The sequence below is a fragment of the Carassius auratus genome, unplaced genomic scaffold (genome assembly GCF_003368295.1).
Source record: "Carassius auratus strain Wakin unplaced genomic scaffold, ASM336829v1 scaf_tig00214282, whole genome shotgun sequence".
Taxonomy (NCBI): Eukaryota; Metazoa; Chordata; class Actinopteri; order Cypriniformes; family Cyprinidae; genus Carassius; species Carassius auratus.
Genome location: NW_020527593.1, coordinates 883,641 through 906,763, shown reverse-complemented (window position 1 = coordinate 906,763; position 23,123 = coordinate 883,641). Strand labels below are relative to the sequence as shown.

The window sequence follows — 23,123 nt, the reverse complement described above, 5'->3', positions numbered from 1 at the left end:
TCAGATTGTTCTCTCTCAGCAAGAATCTTCATTTTTTCAAGTTTTTCTCTTTCATTCTCTAGCTCCTCTAACTGGACTTGAACCTTATCTTTCTGTTGTTTAGTCCAGATCTGCAGATCATCTTGTTTCTGCTTCATTTCTATCTTTTCATTGTCTATTTCATGCCGTATCTCCTCAAGCAACTCAAATTCCTTATTATTTTGTAATTTTATCACTTCAAGTGCATGCTGTCTCTTATTGGTTTCCTCAAGAACATTATCTAAATGTTCCTGTTCAATGTGAAGCTGAGCAGCGATTCCATCTAATTCTGTGTTTCTCCTCTCTACTTCCTCTTCCCTCCTCAGTATGTTTAGCTCTTTTTCCTCAAGAGCATTCTGCTTGTCTTGCATGAGTTGCATTTGTAGTTCAGTCGACTGAATGTGGCTGTGTATCTCAGCTTGCATTTGTTCAACCTTGTCTTTTTCTTTGTTGGTCATGTTTTCCATTTCTTCTTTGGCTTTCTGAAGTTTTTGCTTCTCCTCGTTAATTTTAATGATGCTAAGCTCCAACATCTGTTTCTGCTTTTTCAGATTCAAACCTCTGCTTTTCCAGATCTTCTCTCTCTTTCTTGTTTCCTCACTGGTTTGATCATTCTGTCGCTGCTGGTTAAGTATCTCAACCTGCAATTCCTCAATGTTAGATTTTTCCAAAATAAGTTTCTTCTTCAAATCTCAATTTCCTTTTGCTTGTTCCTCAACTCTGCTCTTAAAACTTCTAGGTTGTTGCTTAAAGTCACCAAGTTATTCCTCTCTTCCTCCATTTCTTGTTTTTCATGAAGAAGTTCTTCCTTCATCTCCTCAAGGGCCAGTCTTTCCTTTTCTATCTTCTCAGTCTGGCCCATCATTTGGTTTTCCAAGTCTTTCTTTTCTTTATCAATTTCTGTCTTTTCCTTTTCAAGCATCACTTTTGTTTTCTCAGTTTCTTGCTTTTGTGTCTCCATCTCCTTCATTGTCAAATCAAGGTCTCTCATTTTCATTTCAGTCTCTTTCAACAAACATTTAATTTCTTCTCTCTCTTTATCTAGTTGTATTTTCATTTCTCTTTCTTTCTCCTTTAAATTAGTGTCTATTAGTATCAATTTATCTGTCTGTATCTTTATCACAGCTTTTGTCTTTTCAAGGTCAAATTTATCATCTTGAAGTTGTTGGTTATCCTTTTTGATTTCCACTTTTGTTCTCTCCAGTTCAACCCTCATTTGCAACAATTCTTCCATTTCTTTATCAATCTTTTCTTTCCTGCTGTCAATGTCCTCTCTTATTATTTGCAACTCACTGTGGAGTTTATAAGTTTCTTCCCTCTGTCTCTCTAATTGTCTGATTTCTACTTCCACCCTTTGCTTTTCACCCTCAATCTCCTCCCAGCATTTCTCATGATCCTGTCTTTCCTTCTTGATAACGTTTTGAATCTCTTTAGATTCTGCTCTTATCTCTTCTAGTGCTTTCATCTCTTCTTGTACATACAGTTTGTCATGTCTTAGATTTTGTAATTGCATCTCCAGATCATTTTTCATATTTTCAAGATCGTCCATCTCTTGATCCATCAACTTTTTGCTGATTTCAATCTGCTCTTTTTCTTTCTGCACTTCTTCAATCAGCTTTCTGTATTCATTGCGTTCTCTTGTCATTGTTTCACCCATTTCCATTAATCTCTGTCTCTCCTCTTGAATTTCAGCCTCCTTTCTTTCCAGATTCCTTTCAATCTCCTTCTTTATTTTATAAATTTCATCTTGAGTCAGCTGCTGCTGCTCTTCCATTAACGTTTTTTCTCTATTTTCAAGCTCACTTTCCTTTCTTTTCAGTTCTCTTTGACGTGTATCCAGTTCCTGTTGTTCTGAATGTAAATCTTTCTTCTCTTTGTCAAAATCATCTCTTTCCTTCAGAATGTCCATCTTCATTTGCTCTAGAGCCTCTTTCTGATTTTGAATCTCTCGTTTCGCCATCTCATCTTGTTCTTTCTGCTGTAAAGTTTTTCTTTCCAGGTCCACTGTTTCCATCACTAACTCTTTCCTCTTAATCTGCAGATGTGTCATTTCCCCTTCATGAATATCCCTGTCATTTTTCAGTCGTATCTTATCATCTTGAAGTTCTGCACTCATTATATTGAGATCTTTCTTCTTGGTCTCTATTTCTGTGTTGATATTCTCTATATCTTCTCTTTGCATTTGAAGTTTTAGACTGAGGTCTGTTAATCTCTCTCTCTCATTGTTTGCTTCCTGAATGAGTCTTTCAGTGATCTCTGACTTCTTCTGAAGCTCGGCATTCTCCTGTTCAATCAAATGTCTCTCTGTGATGACCATCTGCTTCATTACTTCCACTTGCTCTTTTTCTTTGTTTAGTAAACTCTTCATCTCCTGTAGTTTCGTCTCTGCTTTTGTGGCATCATGGAACTTTTCGTCAAGTTCAGCCCTCTCATTTTCTAGTTCATTCCTCATCTTTTCTAGATTTTTCAGATCCACATCATATGCTTTCATGGCAGCATGCACTTCATGTTTTGTTGATTGATTTCCGCTTGATCATATTCTAACTGGTCCTTCTCCATGATCAAAGCTTGTTTTGAAGATTCAACATCAACTCTCTGTCTCTGGAGTTCACTTCTAAAGAACTCCAGCTCTTGCTTCTCGTGCCTTAAATTTTCCATTTCTTTTTCTATATCTTCTCTCTTCCTCAGGATTTCCATATTGATCTGTTCAAGTGTGTGTTTCTTTTTCTCTATTTCTTTAATAATCCAGCCCTTCTCCTCAAACTCATGTTTCTGCTTCTCCAGCATCTGGTCTTTCTTCTTTACTTCAGAAATAATTCCTTCCAGTTCAGCCCTTTTCTTGTCATGAAGGGTTTTCATTTCTTCCATGGTTTGCCTCAGGTTTTCTATATCTTTGTTGAGATCACTCTTGTTTCTCAAGAGTTCCTCAGTGTCCAATTGCAGTTCTTCCTTGTTCTTTCTTGTGTCCTTGAACTCTTCCATTTTTTCTTTATCTATTTCTACCTCAACCAGCTTTCTCTTGGTCTCTGTATCCTCTTTTTCTCTGTTTATCTCATGTTTCAGCTGCTCCAGTTTTTCTCTTTCTTTCTGCAGCATCCTCTCTCCCGCCTGTTGCTTCTCTACAAGTTCTGCCCTCATCTTTTCCAGTTCATTCTTGTCTCTTCTGACGGTTTCTAACTCTTCTCTAAGGCTTCCAAGATGTTCCCGTATTTGTCCAATATCTTGAATGAGCTTCTGGATCTCAGACTTGAAGTTTTCCTTTTCATCTCTCACCTCCTTACTTTGCTCCATCCTGTTCTCCATGTCAACTTTTAGATTTCTCACCATTTCGCTGATTTTCACAACCTCTAGCATCAGGCTTTGGATGTTTGCGTTGGTACTTTCTTCCTTTTTTAAGTTCACAGTTTTCTCCACCAATAATTTGAAATCCTCTCTTGAGCTTTGAACATCATTCCTGAGTATTTCCAGCTCCTGCCGGTCTCTGTTCATCTCCTCTTTGGCCTTTGCTATATCAGTCTTCATTTTCTCCATCTCATCCCTCTTTCTCGTCATTTGTTTCATCTTCTGGTCCAGATCTTTCTTTTCTATGACTATCTCAGACCTTAAGACCTCCAGTTCTCCCTTCTCATGCATCATTTTCTGAATCCTTGTTTCTAGGACCTCTCTCTGTCTCTGTATATCCATCAGCTCCACCTCTCTCGTGTCCTTTTCATGTTTTATTATCTCAGACCTCATGTTTTCTAGCTCGTCCATCTGATGTTTTAAGTCTGCTTTATTTTTCTCAAGTTCTACCTGCTGTTGATCCATCTCTGCATTCAACTCTGTCAGTTTGTCTATTTGTCTTTTAACTTTATCTCTCTCACTCTCGCTTTCTTCTTGCTGGTTGTCCATGCTTAATGTTTTCATTTTCTCTTTTAATTCCTCTGAATCTCTCCTTGTTTCTTTTTTCTTAGAAAGTGTAAGTGTTTTTACTGCACTTTCACTAGTTGTTTCTTTTAGAAAGCTTTCATATTGTTTCTTCATGTCAGCTTTTTCTGTCTTCAGCAGTTCATTTTCATCATGGAGTTTTAGTTTGTCCAATGCCATTTCTTGTTTTTGTCTCTCCAAATCGGCTCTACTTTGCTCAAGATCACTTTGCTCTCTGCTCAACAAGTCTTTGGTACTTTCTATTTGCTGTCTCTCTTTTTGTATCTCATTGTTCTGTTTCTCATATGTTTCTTTCAAGCTCTGTTTCATGGCTTCAACTTCCACCCTCATGTTCTCCAGTTCAAATCTTTCTTTTCTAGCAGCTTTGATTTCATCTTTCATTCTTCTGAGAACCTCTCTGACATGCTCAATTTCCTGGATCAGCCTCTGCATGTAAGCACTCGTTTCTTGCCTTCCCTCTGAATCCGCTTGAACATTAGCATCTCTCTGCAAGTTTCTTTCCAGGTCATGTTTTGTTCTCCAAGCTATTTCTCTAGTCTTTTCAGCCTCTTGAATAAGCCTCTGTATCTTGGTGTTTATTTGTTCTTTCTCTTCCAGATCTCCACCTCTCTCTTCCATATGTAGTTCCTCTCCCGCTCGTTGTTTTTTATCTTTCATTCGCTCCATCTCATCAAGCTCTATACTTAACATGGCCCTGTTCATTTCAAGTTTCTCATTTGCACTTTCAATATCAGTTCTCATGTTCTCCAGCTCATCTTTCTTTCTTGCTGCCTGTCTCATCTTGTGTTCAAGATCTTTCCTCTTGCCATCAGTTTCATCCTGAAGAAGCTTCAATTCTTTCATCTCACGTTTAGTCTTTTGCATCTTGTCCTCTAATTCCTCTTTCTGTTTGAATATTTCAGCTCTCATACCAATGAGTTCCTCTACTTCTGACTGTCTTTTAGTCTCAAACTCTTCTTTTTGGATTACAATATTTAATTTGATCTCCTCCAATTTCTCCATTTCTTTCTTAGCCTCTCTCAACATTTCATAATTTGTTTCTCTTTCTTTTGCTAACTCAGCTTTAATTTGCTCTAGTTGAGCTCTTTCATCTTGAATATCCTGTTTTTGAACTTTTATCTCATGTAATTCTTTATGCAGATTTGATTTGTTTTGTTCCATATCATCTATGTCTTGTTTCAGTTGTGTCCTGCTTTTCTCAGTCACTTCCTTTTGATCTGAAAGCTCTTTTCTGAGTTGTTCAACATTTTCAATGTCCTTCTTTAATGTTTCCATCAGCTGATGCTGCTCTAAGAGTTCACGTCTTTCTCTCTCTAGGTCCTGTTTCTGCTTAAAAATCTCCACACTCATCTGATCAAGACTAGCTCTCTCTTTCTGCAGATCTGCACGTGTGATGCCACTCTCCTCGGATTGTCTTTTGAAATATTCCTTGTTTTTTTCCAGATCCATCTTTTCTTTTGTAATGATCGCTTTGTCTACAGCAATGGCTTGTTTCTGTCTTTCTATCTCGGCTTTTATTTCATCCAGGGTGTCATTTTTCATTTTGATCTCCTTAGCAAATTGTTGCCTCTCTTTTTCTAACTCTTCTGCAGCCCTCTGCCCTTCTTTTTGAATGTCTAGCTTTAACTTCTCAATATCCTCTCTCTTCTTTTCCAGCTTATCTTGCTCATTTTTAAAAGCTTGTTTCTCAGTTTGGAAGTTTTCCAAGTCTCTAGCCAACTCGACCCTCTTTTGTTCTAGATTCTCCATTTCGGCTTTTTCTTTTAATACGTTGTTTTTCATGTCATCCATTTCATTTTGTTTATTTTTAAGTTCTGCTATCTTTTGTTCTAGTTCATTCTCTTTGTGTTGTATTTTTTCCTTCTCATCTTCGATTTGAGCTGTTTGTCTCAAGTTATTTGTACTCACTTGCTTAAGAATGTCTTTTTCTCTCTGTAAGTCAGTCCTTTGTCTCTCTAGTTCTTTCTCAGCTTGGTTTATCTCTGCCTTGGTTTTCTCCAGCTCAGATCTTTCTTCTTGAAGCAAGTCTTTGGTGGACTGAATTTCCATTCTCTGCTTCTCTGTCTCATCCGCAGGAATACCACTGATGTCTATCTGCTTTTTTAAATTTGTCTCCCATCTCTTCTGGCCCCTGTCTTTCATTTTTTCTTTTCTCAGATCGTTGCTCCAAGTCTTCAGCTTGTCTTTGAAGGTCAATTTTCATTCTCTCTAGTTCCTCCTTTTCATATTGAATGGTTTGTTTCTCAACTTTTAGATTCTTTAATTCTTTCTCCATATCCATTTTCTGCCTCTCCATATGATACATATTTTTGGTCAACAGTTCTCTGTCTTTTTCAACCCGATCCTTTTCCTCAAATAATTTTAGTCTCAGTTGTTCACAGGCCTTCTTTTCTTCCTCTATACTCACCATATCTCTCTCCATGTTTCTCTTCTGTGCCATCATTTCCACTCTTTCTCTTTCTAGGTTGGTCATTTCTGTCTTTGTGAATTCCATTAGATCATCAACCTCCCGTTGTAATTGATCAATGTCAGTTTGTCTCTGGTCCAGCTGACTCATTTCCATCATGATTGTGTTTTTCAGTTCATCCATTTCATCTTGTTTATTTTTAAGTTCTGCTATCTTTTGTTCTAGTTCATTCTCTTTGTGTTGTATTTTTTCCTTCTCATCTTCGATTTGAGCTGTTTGTCTCAAGTTATTTGTACTCACTTGCTTAAGAATGTCTTTTTCTCTCTGTAAGTCAGTCCTTTGTCTCTCTAGTTCTTTCTCAGCTTGGTTTATCTCTGCCTTGGTTTTCTCCAGCTCAGATCTTTCTTCTTGAAGCAAGTCTTTGGTGGACTGAATTTCCATTCTCTGCTTCTCTGTCTCATCCGCAGGAATACCACTGATGTCTATCTGCTTTTTAAATTTGTCTCCCATCTCTTCTGGCCCCTGTCTTTCATTTTTTCTTTTCTCAGATCGTTGCTCCAAGTCTTCAGCTTGTCTTTGAAGGTCAATTTTCATTCTCTCTAGTTCCTCCTTTTCATATTGAATGGTTTGTTTCTCAACTTTTAGATTCTTTAATTCTTTCTCCATATCCATTTTCTGCCTCTCCATATGATACATATTTTTGGTCAACAGTTCTCTGTCTTTTTCAACCCGATCCTTTTCCTCAAATAATTTTAGTCTCAGTTGTTCACAGGCCTTCTTTTCTTCCTCTATACTCACCATATCTCTCTCCATGTTTCTCTTCTGTGCCATCATTTCCACTCTTTCTCTTTCTAGGTTGGTCATTTCTGTCTTTGTGAATTCCATTAGATCATCAACCTCCCGTTGTAATTGATCAATGTCAGTTTGTCTCTGGTCCAGCTGACTCATTTCCATCATGATTGTGTTTTTCAGTTCATCCATTTCATCTTGTTGTTGTAAAATGTCTTCCTGCAGCTTTGCGAGTTCACTTTCTCTTTGAGAAACATCTTCATTAGCTTTTGTAATAGTCTCCGCTTGTTTTGAAATGCTCACCCTAATTTCTTCAAGAGTGTCTCTCTCTCTCCGCATCTCTTCTATTGTGATCTCATTCTGTTCTGCAAGAAGTTTGTTGACTTTAGCGATTTCTGTTGTGATTTTCTCTGAATCAGTCTTCTCCATGTCTGCCTGTATTCTTTCAAGTTCTTCCTTTCCTACTCTTAATTCTTCCTTTTCATCTTCAAGCATATTTTTTTCTATTGTTATTTTCTCACTAATCTGTTCAAGCATGTTTCTCTCTTTTTGTATCTCTGCCATTGTGATTGCAATGTTTGTTTTTTGTTCAGAAAATTGTTTTTCAAGCTCTTCCTTGGATTGAGACATCTCTGCTTTGGTTTTCTCTAGGTCAGACCATTCCCTTCTAATCAAGTCTTTACCTCTTTCAATTACTTGTTGTTCCCTTTGTATTTCAGTAAAGGTTTCATCCAGAACATCTCTCTTCTTTTTAATTTCCACAATTAGACTATTGATTTCTTCTCTCTCTTTCTGGAGTTGAGCTGCCATTTCATCAAGCCTTTGTCTTTCATGTTGTGTTTCTAATTTGATCTTCTCAATCTCATGTGCTTCTCTTTGCAGGTCAGTTCTGATCTGTTTTATCACTTCCTTCTCAATCCCCAAAGCTTCTCTCTCAAGTTTCAGACGATATGAGTCACAGTCTACATTGACTAGCTTTTGTTGCAGAATTTCCTGGTCTCTCTTCAGCAGTTGTCTGTCATTTTCTAGCATTTCCTTTTCAGTCAATACCTCCTTCATATGAAGCTCAACATCGTCAAACTTCTTTTTCAGCTCAACCATTATGTTCTGTTTTTCCCTGTTCATTGCAGCGCTTTCATTTTCAATAATGCTCTTCTCATTCTTTGCACACTCCACAATGTCATCCAGCTCCTTCTGCTGTTTTTCAGTCTCTCTGAGTTCAAGCTGCTGCTTCTCAGTCATGATCATTTGCTTGAGGTTTTTCATTTCACTTTGTTGTTTATGAATCTCTGCTTGAAGTTGCTGTAATTCATCCTCTCTTAGTCTCATTTTCTCTTTCTCATTTTCAATATCATCAGTTTGTTTGGAGATGTTTACTCTCATTTGCTCAAGATTGTTTCTCTCTCTTTGTAGATCTGCCATTGAAGAATCATTTGCAGCTTTCATTTCATCCAGAATCTCATTTTTTCTCTTTGTGTCTTCAGCTAGATGAGCAATATCTTCTCTCTCTTTCTGAAGTTCTTCTGCCATCTTTTCCAAACTCTGTCTTTCAATTTGTGTTTCTTCTTTTAGCTTTCTGATGTCAGCAGCTTCTCTTTGCAGCTCAATTTTCATCTGTTCTACACTATCCTTCTCATCTTGAATAGCTTTTTTATGACATTCAAGCTTCTTTATCTCTCTCTCTAGGGCTGCTCTTTTTTCTTCTATGTCAGCGTTGTATGTTGTTAACACTTGTGTCCTTTCCTCAGCTAATTTTCTTTCATTATTCAGTTCCACTTTAAAGAGCTCCAGTTTATCCTGTTGCTCTGAAACACTATCTCTAGGTAGAAGCGTGTCTTTTTCTGCTAGTGTGTTCTTGTTCTTTTCTCTTTCTTCAACGAGTTGGTTTTCAAGATCTTCCTTCGCTCTTGCTATATCCGTCACAGTATTCTTCAGCTCAGATAGAGCCCTTTCTTGCATCTGTTTATTCGACTCGTTTGCTTTCCTTTGCATTTCTATTTCGTGTTGCACATTTTCTAGAGCCACTTTTTTCTTGTCAAGTTCCTCTGCAAGACTCTGAACATTGTCTCTATCTTTTTGAAGATGGGTTGTTGCTTCCTTAAGCTTCTGTCTTTCATTTTGCATCACTACTTTTGTTTTCTCTATGTCTTCAGCTTCTCTTTTTAGCTCAGCTTTTATCTTGTTTTTCTCATCCTCGATCATTTGTTTCTGAAGCTTGATCATCTCCAACTCTTTAACTACATCAAGCTTTGTTTGTTCCAAAGCATCCATATCTGTTTTTATGCTCTTCCTGCAGTTGTCAATTATTTCCTTTTCACCATACAACTCCTTTCTAAGCAGTTCTAACTTTTCACTCTCCTTTTTTAATTCTTCCCTCAAATTTACCTCCATATTCTGTTTTTGATGTATTATTTCTGCTCTTTCCCTCTCTATATAATCTCTCTCCCTCCTTATCTGTTCTTTGGTTTCGTCTGTCTCTCTTTTCTGTTGATCTATTTGAAGTTTAATGTCTCTAAGCCCAATCTTCTCCATGGAAATCATCACCTTCTGCTCATCTATCTCGGTTTGCTGTTTCTGAGTTTCCATTTTTAGACTTTGCAGCTCTGCTTGTTTGTATCTTGTTTGCTCAATGTTCTTTTCTAGATCATCTCTCTGTCCTGATATGTTCATTCTTAACTGCTCAAGAATCTGTTTCTCTTTGTGCTTCTCAGCCAGTGTTTCTTCATTGTGTCTTTTATGTGTTTCAAGTTGGTTCTCAAGATCTTCATTCGCTCTGGGTATCTCTATCTTAGTTTCCTCCAGGACAGACTTTTCCTTTTCAGATTCAGTTGTTTGTATTTGTTTTCTTAGGTCTGCTTCCTCTGATTTTATCCTGGCAAAATAAGTCTCTATATCTTCCTTTTCTTTTTGAAGTTTGTTTACCATTTCCTTAGCCTTCTGCCTGTCATTTTCTATGCATTCCCTTAGTTTAGCAATATATTCCTTTTCCTGTTGGAGCTCAGTTTTCATTTTATAGAATTCCTGCTTTTCTTTGCCAATCAATTGTTTCTGGTAGTCTAAGGTCTCAAACTCTTGCAATAAGATGGCTCTATTTTCTTGCATATCCTCTTGATTTCTGTTCAGTATTTTCCTGTTGTTTTCAATTGATTCTTTTTCTCTGAGAACTTCTTGTTTCATGAGATCCACTATTTCACTTTCCCGTTTCAGTTCTACTTGCATGCCGTTCACTCTTTGTCTTTCTTCCATTACATCAGTCCTCTCTTTCTCAAGTCTGTCCATCATATTCTCCAGTTCTCGCTTTTGATTTTCTATTTCAGCCTGCTTTTCATTAAGCTGACTCTTCTCTTTCATCATAATATGCTGTATCGCTTCTATTTCTTTTTGTTGTGCATAAAGTTGTGAGGTACGTATATTCAGTTCATTTTCTTGATGTTTTAAACTGTCCTTGGCTTGTTTAATATCACGTTCCGCTTGTGAGATGTTCAACTTCATTTGCTCAAGGGAATTTGTTTGCTTCTCTATCTCTATCCGATCAATATCATTCATTTTTATCTTTTCAGCAAGATCTTCTTCTGCTCTAGCCATCTCTGTTTTGCTTCTTTCCACTTCAGATTTCTGGTTTTCTAGTATATCTTTTTCAGTTTCATTTGTTTGCTTTTGTTTTTCTAGCTCAAGACGCATCCTCTCCAGAGCTTCTTTTCTGTCATTTCCCTCATGTTCAATTTGAGCTGCCATATCTTTTATACTTTGCTTTTCAGCCACCACCTCTTTCTTTATTCTCTCAATATTGTCAGTCTCTTTCTGAAGCTTAGCTCTCACCTGCTGTATCTCTTTTTCAAAAGATTGCCTGTGAAACTGCAAGTTTTCAAATTCTTTGTGCAGTTTGGCTTTATCTTTCTCTAAGTCTTCCTTATCGATTTCCAGTGATTTCATGTGGCTTTTAAATACTTCTTTTTGTTCAGTTATATTTTTCTTTAGGAGCTCCACATTTTCATATTCTACCCTCAATTCTTCTCTCAATTTGTCAATTTCCTGTCTCTCTTTCTCCAGATCTCCCGCTTCTCTCTCTCTTACAGTCTTTACATATTGTATTTTTTCATGAGCAACTGTCCCTTGTTGATCTTGGTCAGCTTGCATCTGCTCGACTTGCATCTTTTCCATCCTTAAAATGCTCTTCAACTCATCTATTTGTTTTTGTTTGTTTTCAATCTCTGCTTCTTTATGTTTCAGTTCATTTTCTCTCAGTCTTATATTCTCTTTCTCATTTTCAATGATGCACCTTTGATTTGAGATGGTTTCAATCAGCTGCTTAAGACTGTCTCGTTCTTTCTGGATCTCTGTCAGTATAATACTGTTCTTTTCTTTTTGCTGAGCAAATTCATCGTTGAGTTCTCTGAGTTTAAACTTTTCCTGTTCTAGCACATCTCTCTCAGACTCAACACATTGCTTTTCTTTTTCAATCTCCATGCGTAGCTCATCTAGAGCTTTTGACCTCTTCTCCGTCTCTTCAACTAAACTGTCAGTGCATTGTCTTTCTTTTTGAATTTTGGCTTCCATATCTTTAACGTTTTGTATGTCATTTTGAACAGCTTGTCTTAAATTTTCAATGACACTGGCTTCTTTTTGCAGATTAGCCTTCATGGCCTTCAATATCTCAGATGCTTTTTCCTGCTTTTCTATGTCAGTTTGCATTTTGTCCAGGTTCTCCCTCTTTCTTTTTGTCTCCTCTGCAAGACTCACAATGCCATCTCTCTCTTTCTGAAGTTGCATAGCAGTGTTTTTAAGTTTCTGTCGTTCAGCTTGTGTATCTTGTCTTAGCTTCTCAGTGTCTTCACTTACTCTTTGCAGCACAGATTCAGTCTGTACCAACATGTTTTTCTCTTCTGCAATACCTTGTCTTTGTAATTTTATCTCCTCTGCTTGTATCCCCAAATTGGTTTTCTTTTGCTCCAGATCTTCTATCTCTCTCATTAAAGCTATTCTGCAGTCCTCAATAAGTCGCTTCTCATTTAGTAGCTCTAGTTTCAGAAGCTCCACAGTTTCTAGTTCTCTGTTTAATGCATCTGTCATGTTTCTGTCCATCTGCTGCTTCTGCTCCATTATAGCCGCCCTCTCTCTGTCAAGACTGTCTTTTTCACTTTGTGTAAACTGCATGATGTTATCCACCTGTTTTAGCTTTTCAGCTATTTCCTCTTGACTTTTCTGAAGTTGACTTTTTTGCATGAAAACTATATTCTGAATATCATGCATGTCTTTTTGTTGTCTGTTAAGATCAACCTGCATTTGCTGTAGTTCATTTTCTCTTTTCTTTACTTCTTCCTTTTCATTCTCAAAATCACATTTTTGTTGTAAAAAGAGTTCATTAATTTTCTCAAGGGTCTCTCTTTCCATTTTGATATTTTTCAATGTTTGCTCATTCTCCTCTCTCAGGTTCTCTAGATCTTTATTTTCTCTCACAATCTGTGCTTGTATTTGTTGAATATCACACATTTTCTTTTCTAGTTCCTCTCTCTCTTTTTGAAGCTGCTCTGCCCTTTTCTCCATATTCTGTCTTTCTTTTTGCACATTTTGTTTTAACCTTTCAATATCATTAGACTCCTTTTCCAGCTCATATTTCATGTTCTCTAATGTTCTCTTTTCATCCTCTATGCTTTTTTGCTGAGCTCCTATGTCTTCTAGTTCCCTAGCGAAAGTGTCTTTTAGATCATCCTCCATGGTTTGTTTTTGTTTTTCTATATCCTGTCTAATGTGATTTAGGACATCTCTTGCTTTTTCTAATTCTGTTCTTATCATGTCTTCTTTTTCCCTGCTTTCTGTAATCTCAGCCTGCAGGTCATCCCATCCTTTCTGTATTTCTAGCTTTGTCCTTTCCAGCTCATCTTTTGTGTGTTCTAGCTCCTGTTTTCGCCGTTCTAATTGCAACTCCATGTCTGCTGCATTTTTTGTTGCAGTTTGCAGTGCGACTTCTTTCAGTGAAAATTCATCCTTGCTCATTTTTATTTCTGCTAGTTGTCTCTCAATTGTACTTTTTTGTGCAAGTAAGTCTTTTTTTAAATGTTCCAGTGCTTCTCGCTGTTTATCCAGCTCCTCCATGGTTAAGATCATCTGATATTTTCCTATATCATCTATCACATCAGTTTGGACTTGCGCATCAGCTTGTTTAATCTCCATCATTCTTGTTTTTTCCAATTCATATTTCTCTCTCTGTAGATGAACGGTTCATGTTTACTTTAAGAGTCCAGTTGCTGCTGACAGTATTGATAATACAGATAATATAAAACATCTGTTAAATGCATGTTAATTGTTACTTACCTTTTCTTTTCCTGTCCTTTCTTGAGCAATGAGTTCTTTCTCTCTCTTTATCTCTTTTTTGGCCTCTTCTATGTCCTCCAAAGCATTTTTCACATCTTCTCTCATTTGCTCCACCTTATCATTCTCTTTAATGGTCTCCTCCAGCCTCTCCTCCAGTTCCTCTCTTTGCCGCTGCAACATATTTCTCATGAGTTCTAGTTCGTCCCGTTCCCTCATAATCTTTTCTTCTCTGTATTCAATCTCTCTTCTCCTTCGTTGAACTTCATTCTTCAGCAGCTTCATCTCATCCCTGTCTCTCTTCATCATTTCCTTGTTGTGTTCCACCTCACCCTTAAGACCTCGCAGCATTTCACGGATGTGTTCAACCTCCAGAATGAGCCTCTGCATTTCGGCATTCATCTCTTCTTGGTCTGTTGTCTCCATCTGACTTCCTGCCATTTGGTTTTCAATCTGGAATTTTGCTTTTCGCACCATTTCTCTTGTCACCTCAATCTGTTGGATAAGGTTGATTATAGTGAGGTTCATCTGTCCTTTCTCTTCTTGTAAATCTCTCTCCTCCATCCTAAATTCAACCTCCTCTCTCGCTCTTTGGATTTCAGCTTTAACTTGCTCCATTTCATACTTCTGCCTCTCTGTCTCCACTCTTTTACGTTCCATCTCATCTTTTGCTCTTTGTATCTCCATCTTCAGTCGTTCCATCTCGTCCTTCTTCCTCATGGTCAATTTCATCCTTTTCTCGAGTTCTTTCTTCTTCCCTTCCATTTCTCTCTTCATCAGCTCCATTTCTCCAATCTCTCGTTTGGTTTTCTGCATCCTTTCATCAAGCTCTTCTCTTTGTCTTTGTATTTCTTCTTTGACAAGCTGCATTTTGTCCATTTCTGCTTTTGCTAGCTCCATTTTGCTTTCAACATCCTCTTTTTGTTTTAAGATCTCAGTCCTCATCAGTTCCATCTGGTATCTCTCACACTTTGCTTCCATCATCTGGATTTCAATATCTTCTTTCTGTTTTTGGAGGTCTGCTTTCATCTTTTCAAGTTTAGTCATTTCCAACCTTGCCTTTTCCATCTTTATGCCAATGTCCTTATTTTGTTTAATTAACCCCACCTTTGTGTCTTCAATCTCACCCAGCTCCTTCTTCATAGCTTCTATCTTCCTCATCGTCTCATCCTTCACCCTGTTTAATCTCTCTCGTTCCTCCAGCTCTCCCTTTTCAGCCTCATCCCACAACCTCTTTATCTCCGCTCTCACTCTGTTAATCTCATCCTTGACCTCTTCATAAGTGTCTTTCCCTCTCAGCGTTTCCACACGAATCTTCTCCAGGTCTTCTCTCTCATGCTCCATGTCCTCTGTCATCTTCCTCAAAGCGTCCTCCCGTTGTTTTGTCTCCTCTAACCTTTTATTCACTTCCTCTCTTTGTTTCTGGATCTCAATCATAATACACTCGACTTTCTCTCTGTCTTGTTGCGCTAATTCTTTGCTTCTGTTCATGGTCTCTGTGTCAATAACTAACTGAGTCTTGATCTTCTCAAGTTCTTCTCTTTGTCTCTGCACCTGAGCACTCTGTTCTATGTCATATCTCATCATCTCATACCTTCGTTTTTCTAGATCTTTCTTCTCGTTCTGGACCTGAACTCTAATCTGTTTGAGCTCCTCTCTCTCCTTCTCTATCTCAGCTAAAGACTTTTCCTGATCTTCCTTGTCCTTAAGCACAGCTATTTTCATTGGCTCAACAAACTCTCTCTCTTGCTGTGTGTCCTCTAACATTTTCCGCTCTCTGCTTTCTTTTTCAGAATGCCTCAACTTTTCTAGCTCATGCCTGGCTCTTTGTATTTCTTCATTTATTTGTTCTAACTCCTCTGTTTTTTTGTGTATTTCATCCCTTTGCTCTAATGCCTCTGTTATGGCTTCATACCGCCTTTTTTCAGACTCTTCCATTTGCTTTTTTAAGAGCATCTGAGCCTCTTGGACTGCAAGTATGGCATGGTTTGCCTCCTCTTTTTCTTGTTTTGCCACTCTAATCCTGTGCTCTATTTCTGCCTGCTGTCTTTGTAGCTCATTTCTCATCCTTTTTATTTCATCTGCTTCTTGATTAGCCTGTTCTCTGCTGTCATTAATCTCCCCTCGATCTTTCTCCATATTTTCTACCATTTTTGTCAGCTCTTCTTTCTTTGCTTTAGCCTCATCCATCTGTTTGACAGCTGCACGTTTGTCTTCTTCTACCTGAACCCTCATTTTTTCAAGACTATCCTTCCATTGCATGAGCTCATTCCTGCTCTCTTCAATATTTTTCTGGGATCTTTGGACCTCGTCCCTTAATTTCTCTAGTCTGTCCAGCTCATGCTGAGTATTTGCTCTGAGTTCCACCTCCTCTTTCTCTGTTTCATGCCACCTGCTCTCCATTGCCTCCTTCACCTTGAGGATTTCACTTCTGAGGAACTCGCACTGTTCGGTCTCTATTCTCACCAATTCTCTCTTTCTTTCCAGCTCCTCCCACTCTTCCTCCAACTCAGCCTTTGTCTCCTCCATTTTTTCTTTTGTTTTTTGGATCTCCTCAACCTTCTTCTCAATATCTTCAATTTGTTCTTGAATTTCAGCCTTCATTTTTTCAATTTTCTCATTTTCCCGGATTGCGACTTCTTTGCTTTTCTCGATCTCCTCTTTGGCTCTGTCCATCTCATGTTTAATTATTTCTAGCTGTTGTCTGTCCCTCAGCATCTCCTCTTGTCTTTGGTACAAGCTGTCTTTTTCAGCCTTGATCTCTGCTTTGATCAGTTCTGTCATTTCTCTTTCTTGTCTGGCTTCTTTTCTTATATTAATGCTTTCTTCCTTCTCTTTCAGTATCTTTGCTTTCTCCATATCATTAGCCCTTTGTACCTCTGCTCTTACACTCTCCAGCTCGTCTCTCTCCCTCTGCAGTCGAGCTCTGTGCTCTAACTCCTCTGTCACTATCTCGTACCTCTTCTTCTCCATTTCTTCTTTAGCTTTCTGTATGTCTTCCTTCTGTTTTTCTAGAATATCTTTATCTTTCTGCATCTCTATTTTCATATGTTTCAGCCTAACAGTTTCTGTTTTTATGTCCTCAACTCTGGCATCCATAGATTTCTTGTGATTGTGAACGTCCACTTTGGCCTGTTCGATTTTTTCCCATTCCTTTTTGACCAGCTCTTCATTCATCATCAGCTCCTCTCGACCTCTCTCAATTTCATGCTTCATCTCTTCCAGATCTTTTTCTTTTCTAAAGACATCTTGCCATTTCTTTTCAATGAGGTTGTTTTCTGTAAGTGTTTGAGCTCTCAGCTGGTTTATTCTCTCATTCTCTTGTTTTGAAAATGCTCTGTTTCTTTCAACCTCTTCTCTTGCTCTTTGAATCTCATCTTGCAGGTACTTCAGCTCATCTTTCTCTTTCTGAATTAAAGCTGTCCGTTCCAGCCCTTCTTTCTCTGTTTCATGCCACCTTTGTTCCATTTCCATCTTAACTTGCTGTATATCAGCTTTAATCCGTTCAAACTGGTTTCTTTGCCTCTTGATGTCGTCCTTCTTTCTTTCCAACTCTGCTTTTTCCTCCTCTATTTCAGCTCTTATCTGCTCCATCTGACACTTTGTTTTCTGTGTTTCCTCAATCTTCATCTCCATCTCATTGATCTGAACTTGTATGGCACTTTTCATTTGTTCCATTCGTTCCATCTCATACTTTTTGCTTTCACAGTTGCTCTCCAGCTCCTCCTTCTGTCTCAGAGTCTCATATCTGATCATCTCCAAGTTCTCTCTCTCTCTCATGATTTCAACACTCTTTTGCTCCAGGGTGGTTTGCTCAGTTTGGAGGTCAGACCTCATCTGCTCAATCCTCTCTCTTTCTCCATTTACCTCTTCTTTATTCCGATCCATTCTTTCACAGATGTGGTCCATCTTGGCTTTCATGTGAGTAATAGTTCTCTCAAATTGTCTTTTTTCTGTGGTCATCCTAGCTATCTCATCTTGCTGTTGCTGAATCATCTGCCTCATGTTGTCTATCTCCGTCCTTTCTTGCTTAGTTCCTTCCCAGAATTTCCCGATCTGCTCAATGGCACGCATTGTTTTCAGTCTACGCTTTTTTAGAAAATCTTTTCTCTTCTGGATTTCACTTGTATGCCCATTCTTGTCATCCTGTTTTATTTTTTCTCTGGGAGGACTGCTTCTCTCTGTTTGTGTGTGCTTGCTGTTACGTAGTCTCCATTCTGCAGAAAAAAAAAAATAAATACAAATGAAAACATTAAAAAAAAAAAAAAGATTATACTATATACAGTATGTTTATATATAATATATATATTCTAACCTAGTTCTTGAATCAGTTCAGGCTCTGTCATTCTCAGGATGAGATGGAAGGACACTCTGTTTAGGGGTGGCTGTCTTTCCAAAGCCTTAAACAGGAGCCGCATTGCCTCCTGCTTGCTTGGAGCAGCCTGCACTTGTTGAGCTGCCACATCATGAATCAGACTTTGGGAGATAACATCCTCAGCAATGTCGCTGACCCGAGTCGCTCTTGTAATTATCTGCTCCTTGAATTCTGTCAGGAAGTCTCCAACTGTTGGGAAGGCAAACATTTGCACTGCATTCATAAACAATGCATGACACAATCGCAATAAATGACACTTTGATTAAATTACGTGGTGCAGTGAACTTTACCGTAATCTCTGGATTGTGCCATGGCGGCTTGCTATACATGATTTTAAAATGGATGAATTGTGATCTGAAAATTAATAGAAATTAATTACTTTGTGTACTTCAGTATTAAAAATTAAATAATAATATAGAATAAAAGTAAATGTACAGTAATATAAAGGTGTGGTTGTTTGACTGTTATACAGTTCTCTAAATATTTTACCTATGATATATATTGTGAAATAGAGAAAAATAATAAAGCAAGATATATATTTAATCCAGATAATACTGTATTTTATACACAAGTATAAAGGAGGCATAAATGTTATTTCTGCATTTTTATAGATTTAACAAAGTAAAATGATCATTAAAGTATGTTTTACAAAAAATACTATTTAATTTTTTCTCCTTCAAAATTTCATGTTTAACTTGATGCGTTACTATTCCCTTATGTTTGTGAAAAGACATTTCTGAGTGTGTAGCTTAAGGAAGCAATATTTTATAAAATTGTTTAAAAGATTCTTACCTTCTGTGTTATTACTGGATTGAATTAGTTCTGCCAATGTAGTTGTGGTCTGATGATGGAGGCATATTGCTGTAGTAATAGTGAAGGTGATTTTGAACATTTAAAAACAAATCTTATCTTACTTTAGCACATGCTTGATGTCTGCGTAATTTACATAAAATTTGGCTGTGGGTGTTAAAATTTCTTCTGTCTGGTCCTCTCTGATAAACAAAGTGTACGACTGTGCAGGTCCACCCCTGACACCGTGTAATGTGAAGTATCCACTGCAACACCCGCTTGTAGGGCCTACTAACTTTTGAGAATGAATCCATACCAAATGAGATATAGTCTATAATGGGGTTCCAAAGTATGGGATCTCAATAGTAACTGTTTGTTTGTAATTCAGTGCATTTTCCCCCATTGCAAATCATATTAACAGCAAAGATATTCGAGTGAACAATAAAACAAATAAATAAATAAATCCACTTGTACAGATGCACTTCAGCTGCATTAACGACATACGTGTAGAACATATGTCTGTACAAAAGCGTTTATATGATCAGTCAAATGTTAACTAGATCTTCTTCATTTGCATTATATTGTTTTCTAAAATATGTAAAAAAAAATAAAAAAAAAAAAAATAATAATAATAATAAAAAAAAAAGAAAAGAAAGAAAAAAAGAAAAAGAAAGAAATTCGTTTCCCAACGATTCGTTCGACTGGGACTTTTACCGAGACTGTTCTCTATGACTTTTATTATAGACTGTTATCCAGGACTTGTATTATGAAAAGCTACATCCGTCAAGAAGAGCGCAGCGCAGACCAGCGGCGAGCTGCAGATAGAGGCGGGGTTTTCTCACCAGCGTGTTCTTCTTAAACTTGCAAAATGTCTTACGCAATGAGGTAAGTTAACTTGCCAGTTGTTTTATTCTTCTTTAACTAAAATAACATCTGTGTAATTAAGTTGCAAACTTAGGTTCAGCATATTTTGTTATTATTATTTATTATGTTGGTGGTTAGCCTGTCCAGTGCCTGTTAGCATGTTGTTCTGCTAGCCGCTTTGCTTTTTATGAATAAAATAATAAATGCTGTGTATTTATTGATAAAGTACACGCGTTAAAACTGATTAAACAATACGTTTGATTCGATACAAATGTAGAACCTTTTAAACACAATGTTTCCGAATAACGAGACTGTTCATTCATGAATGAATGAATGAACGAAGAAGCGAGCATTAACATAAACAGTGATGCTCGTTTCACCTGTGAGTCACTGTGTCAATCAGTTATTTCGTTTGGCTCGTAAATGAATCTCTTTCACACAAGTTTGAGATGGTTTCCCTCCTTTAATTTATTTATTTATTTTTTATTTTTTTTTTTCCTCAGAGGAGATCGTGGCAGGGGTCGAGGTGGCCGATTCGGCTCCCGCGGAGGTTTGGTCCAGGGGTGCGTTGTTTATATATTTTCTTATTATTGTTGTTGTTAATTTGCTTACTTTTATTTATATTGACCGTGTCCATGTCTCCCTTTCTTTCAGGTATCGACCCTTTGTCCCTCACATACCATTTGACTTCTATGTCGTAAGTGCTGTTCTACACTGATTCTTTGCTTTGTGAAACCGTAAGCCTGCAGCTCATAAATCACTTCTTGCAGTGTGAGATGGCCTTTCCTCGAGTGAAGCCGGCCCCTGATGAGACCGCTTTCAGTGAATGTCTGCTGAAGAGAAACCAAGACCTCAGTCCTACCCCTGTTGAACAGGTACAATGATGCTGCATTAAGATAAATGCTGCCAAAACACTCATATGATTACTGTCCATGCAGGTCAAGCTGTGTACCAGCAGATGATAGAACTCTGAAATCTTAAAAATAATGTTTTAGGATAATTTCTCAGTTTTTTTTATTTTTTTATATATATATATAATTCTTGCTCACAATTATTTATTTTGCAGGCTTCTATTTTGTCCTTGGTCACTAAGATTAACAACGTTATTGACAACCTCATCGTGGCACCTGGAAACTTTGAAGTGGTGAGAAGACAGTCCATCTTCATTGTCTTTCTCAATACTTTTTGTAATACTAAACTTAACCAATGTTTAACAATTCCCAGCAAATTGAGGAAGTAAGGCAAGTGGGCTCGTATAAAAAGGGGACCATGACAACAGGACACAATGTAGCGGACCTCGTTGTTATCCTGAAGATCTTACCCACCTGTGAGTCTCGTTATTTCATCCACTGAGTTCTGCTTAGTTGTCTTAAAATGTTAATCACTAGCACAAGTATGCCTCATTTATCGATAATACTATATATATATTTTTTTTGGTTTGTTCAGTGGAAGCTGTCGCTGCCTTGGGAAACAAAGTAGTTGATACTCTGCGTACACAGGACCCATCTGAGGGTGAGGATGGGTTTTAATCTGACAGGCCAATCGGAGCATAGAGGAGAAAAAAATCATTTATTTTATATATATATATATATATATATATATATATATATATATATATATATATATATATATATATATATATATATATATATTAGTTCTCAATCAAATGTTCGATTGTTCTCTTCAGTACTGTCCATGCTGACCAACGAGACAGGATTTGAGATCAGCTCTGCCGATGCCACTGTGAAAATCCTCATCACCACTGTTCCACCCAACCTGCGCAAACTTGATCCAGAGCTCCACCGTATGTCCCACACTCCAACACCTATCACGTGTTGTTCTTACAAATCAGCTTTTCCTAGCTTATCTATGCCATGCTGCTCATTTCTCTTTTTCTGTCTTTCTCATTATTGTCAATTTAGAATATTTAATTGTGTAAACTAATCTAGCCTATTTTTACATTTGCTATCATCTAAACGCTAATAAAAAGCACTAACAATTGAATGTCACTTAAATGCAATAGTCAAATCTTATAAATAATTAAATATCCTTTTTTTTTCATACTTTACATTTAATGTTGTGATGCTTTAAAAAATAGGCTTGATTTTTAGTGGTGTATTTAGTCTACATTCATGCAGAACTTTAATATATGGCATTTTCTGATTATCTGGAATCGGGGTCGACCAGAATTGTAAAGTGTCATTTTCCCTATTCCTTTTGCAGTGGACATCAAGGTTCTGCAAAGCGCCCTGGCAGCCATTCGTCACGCTCGCTGGTTTGAAGAAAACGCTTCTCAGTCAACGTAGGGACACTTTATCTCAATGGCTTTAATGAATTAAATGTGTTGTGGCTTACTTTGGTTTCTATCTGGACTCAGTGTTAAAGTTTTGATCCGCTTGCTGAAAGACCTGCGAGTCCGATTTGCTGGGTTTGAGCCTCTCACGCCCTGGATTCTAGATCTGCTGGTGGGGCATTATTTTTGGAGTTCAACTTATCTAATCTTTTCTGCACTACACCAGTTGACTTAACTATAATGTTGCTCTCTTCACAGGGACACTCTGCTGTGATGAACAACCCCTCTAGACAGCCCTTGCCACTCAACGTTGCTTACAGGTTTGTTTTGCTTGTGACTCCGGTCATTGATTTTTTTTTTTGTGTGGATTTTGAGGTATAATGAGCATGCGTGTTGCAGGCGGTGTCTTCAAATGCTTGCTGCAGGTCTTTTCCTGCCAGGCTCCGTAGGAATCACTGATCCTTGTGAAAGCGGAAACTTCCGTGTGCACACTGTCATGACCCTGGAGCAGCAGGTAATGCAGATTTCAATCAGTGGTAATGTACAAAATTTAGTGTTAAAAATACAGGCAGTCTGATTGATTTGTTTCTGCAGGACATGGTGTGTTTCACTGCCCAAACACTGGTGAGGGTTCTCTCTCATGGAGGCTACAGAAAGATCTTAGGCCTTGAAGGCGATGCAAGTTGTAAGTGTTTGAGGTTTATTCCAGATTAAATTGATTTATGTGGTTGCATTCATGTGTCAGGCTGAGGCTGATGTTTGTGATGCTCATCTACAGATCTCACCACTGAGATGTCTACATGGGATGGAGTGATTGTCACCCCATCTGAAAAAGCTTATGAGAAACCCCCAGAGCGCAAGGAAGAGGAGGATGAAGCGTTGGAGGAAGGGGGAGAGGGGGAAGATGAAAGCATGGAGACCCAGGAGTAATGCAGCTTGGTCTCTGACGTTTTGGCCTGGTCATTTTATTTATGTTGGTTTTTATTAGAGGTCTTTGTCTCGCATCTTTGTTTTACCCAGAAGTCCCCTGCATATCTGCATTTGGGTTCTGTAAATCAGTCTGCACCTCCTAGAGTTTAAAACTATGATAGGAACAGCAAAAAGTTATAACAAGGACCAAAAGTCAATGGCTCATTATTCCATCTTCTAACCTCAGCTCATTCTGATACGGTTATGTCTAGGAAAAGGACTGGAAATCACTTTTAATTTGGTTTCATGTTTTTGTATTTTTATCACTGATGGATCAAGTAAAGTTTTTATTTCTTCTTTTGTACTATTTCTATGTGTGTTTATTTTTTTCTAAAAAAATGTTATATTGCTGGGTTTTTTTAAGGTTGCTCGGTCCTTTTAAT

General features: G+C 37.7%; 3 protein-coding genes across 3 annotated transcripts; 1 reads left to right on the top strand and 2 right to left on the bottom strand.

The window, feature by feature from the left end:
• Positions 1-588: 588 nt before the first annotated feature.
• On the bottom strand, positions 589-2,649 carry LOC113091764 (trichohyalin-like). The gene is made up of 2 exons (XM_026257393.1): positions 1,595-2,649; positions 589-967 (listed from the first exon to the last, which is right to left on the bottom strand). Exons 1-2 carry the CDS (start codon positions 2,507-2,509, stop codon positions 704-706), a joined length of 1,179 nt encoding a protein of 392 aa, XP_026113178.1. The 5' UTR covers positions 2,510-2,649; the 3' UTR covers positions 589-703.
• A 3,257-nt stretch (positions 2,650-5,906) lies between these two features.
• Positions 5,907-18,748, bottom strand: LOC113091763 (centrosomal protein of 290 kDa-like). Its single transcript, XM_026257392.1, has 6 exons — positions 18,618-18,748; positions 18,116-18,179; positions 17,766-18,014; positions 13,454-17,667; positions 7,339-13,345; positions 5,907-6,540 (listed from the first exon to the last, which is right to left on the bottom strand). The coding sequence occupies exons 2-6, from the start codon at positions 18,135-18,137 to the stop codon at positions 6,011-6,013; spliced, it is 11,022 nt and encodes a 3,673-aa protein (XP_026113177.1). The 5' UTR covers positions 18,138-18,179; positions 18,618-18,748; the 3' UTR covers positions 5,907-6,010.
• Positions 17,246-23,049, top strand: LOC113091765 (interleukin enhancer-binding factor 2 homolog). The gene is made up of 15 exons (XM_026257395.1): positions 17,246-17,371; positions 19,359-19,499; positions 19,982-20,041; positions 20,133-20,175; positions 20,249-20,353; positions 20,545-20,622; positions 20,703-20,805; positions 20,925-20,990; positions 21,166-21,282; positions 21,702-21,780; positions 21,856-21,943; positions 22,030-22,091; positions 22,171-22,285; positions 22,366-22,456; positions 22,550-23,049. Exons 2-15 carry the CDS (start codon positions 19,483-19,485, stop codon positions 22,699-22,701), a joined length of 1,176 nt encoding a protein of 391 aa, XP_026113180.1. The 5' UTR covers positions 17,246-17,371; positions 19,359-19,482; the 3' UTR covers positions 22,702-23,049.
• The last annotated feature ends 74 nt before the right edge of the window (positions 23,050-23,123 follow it).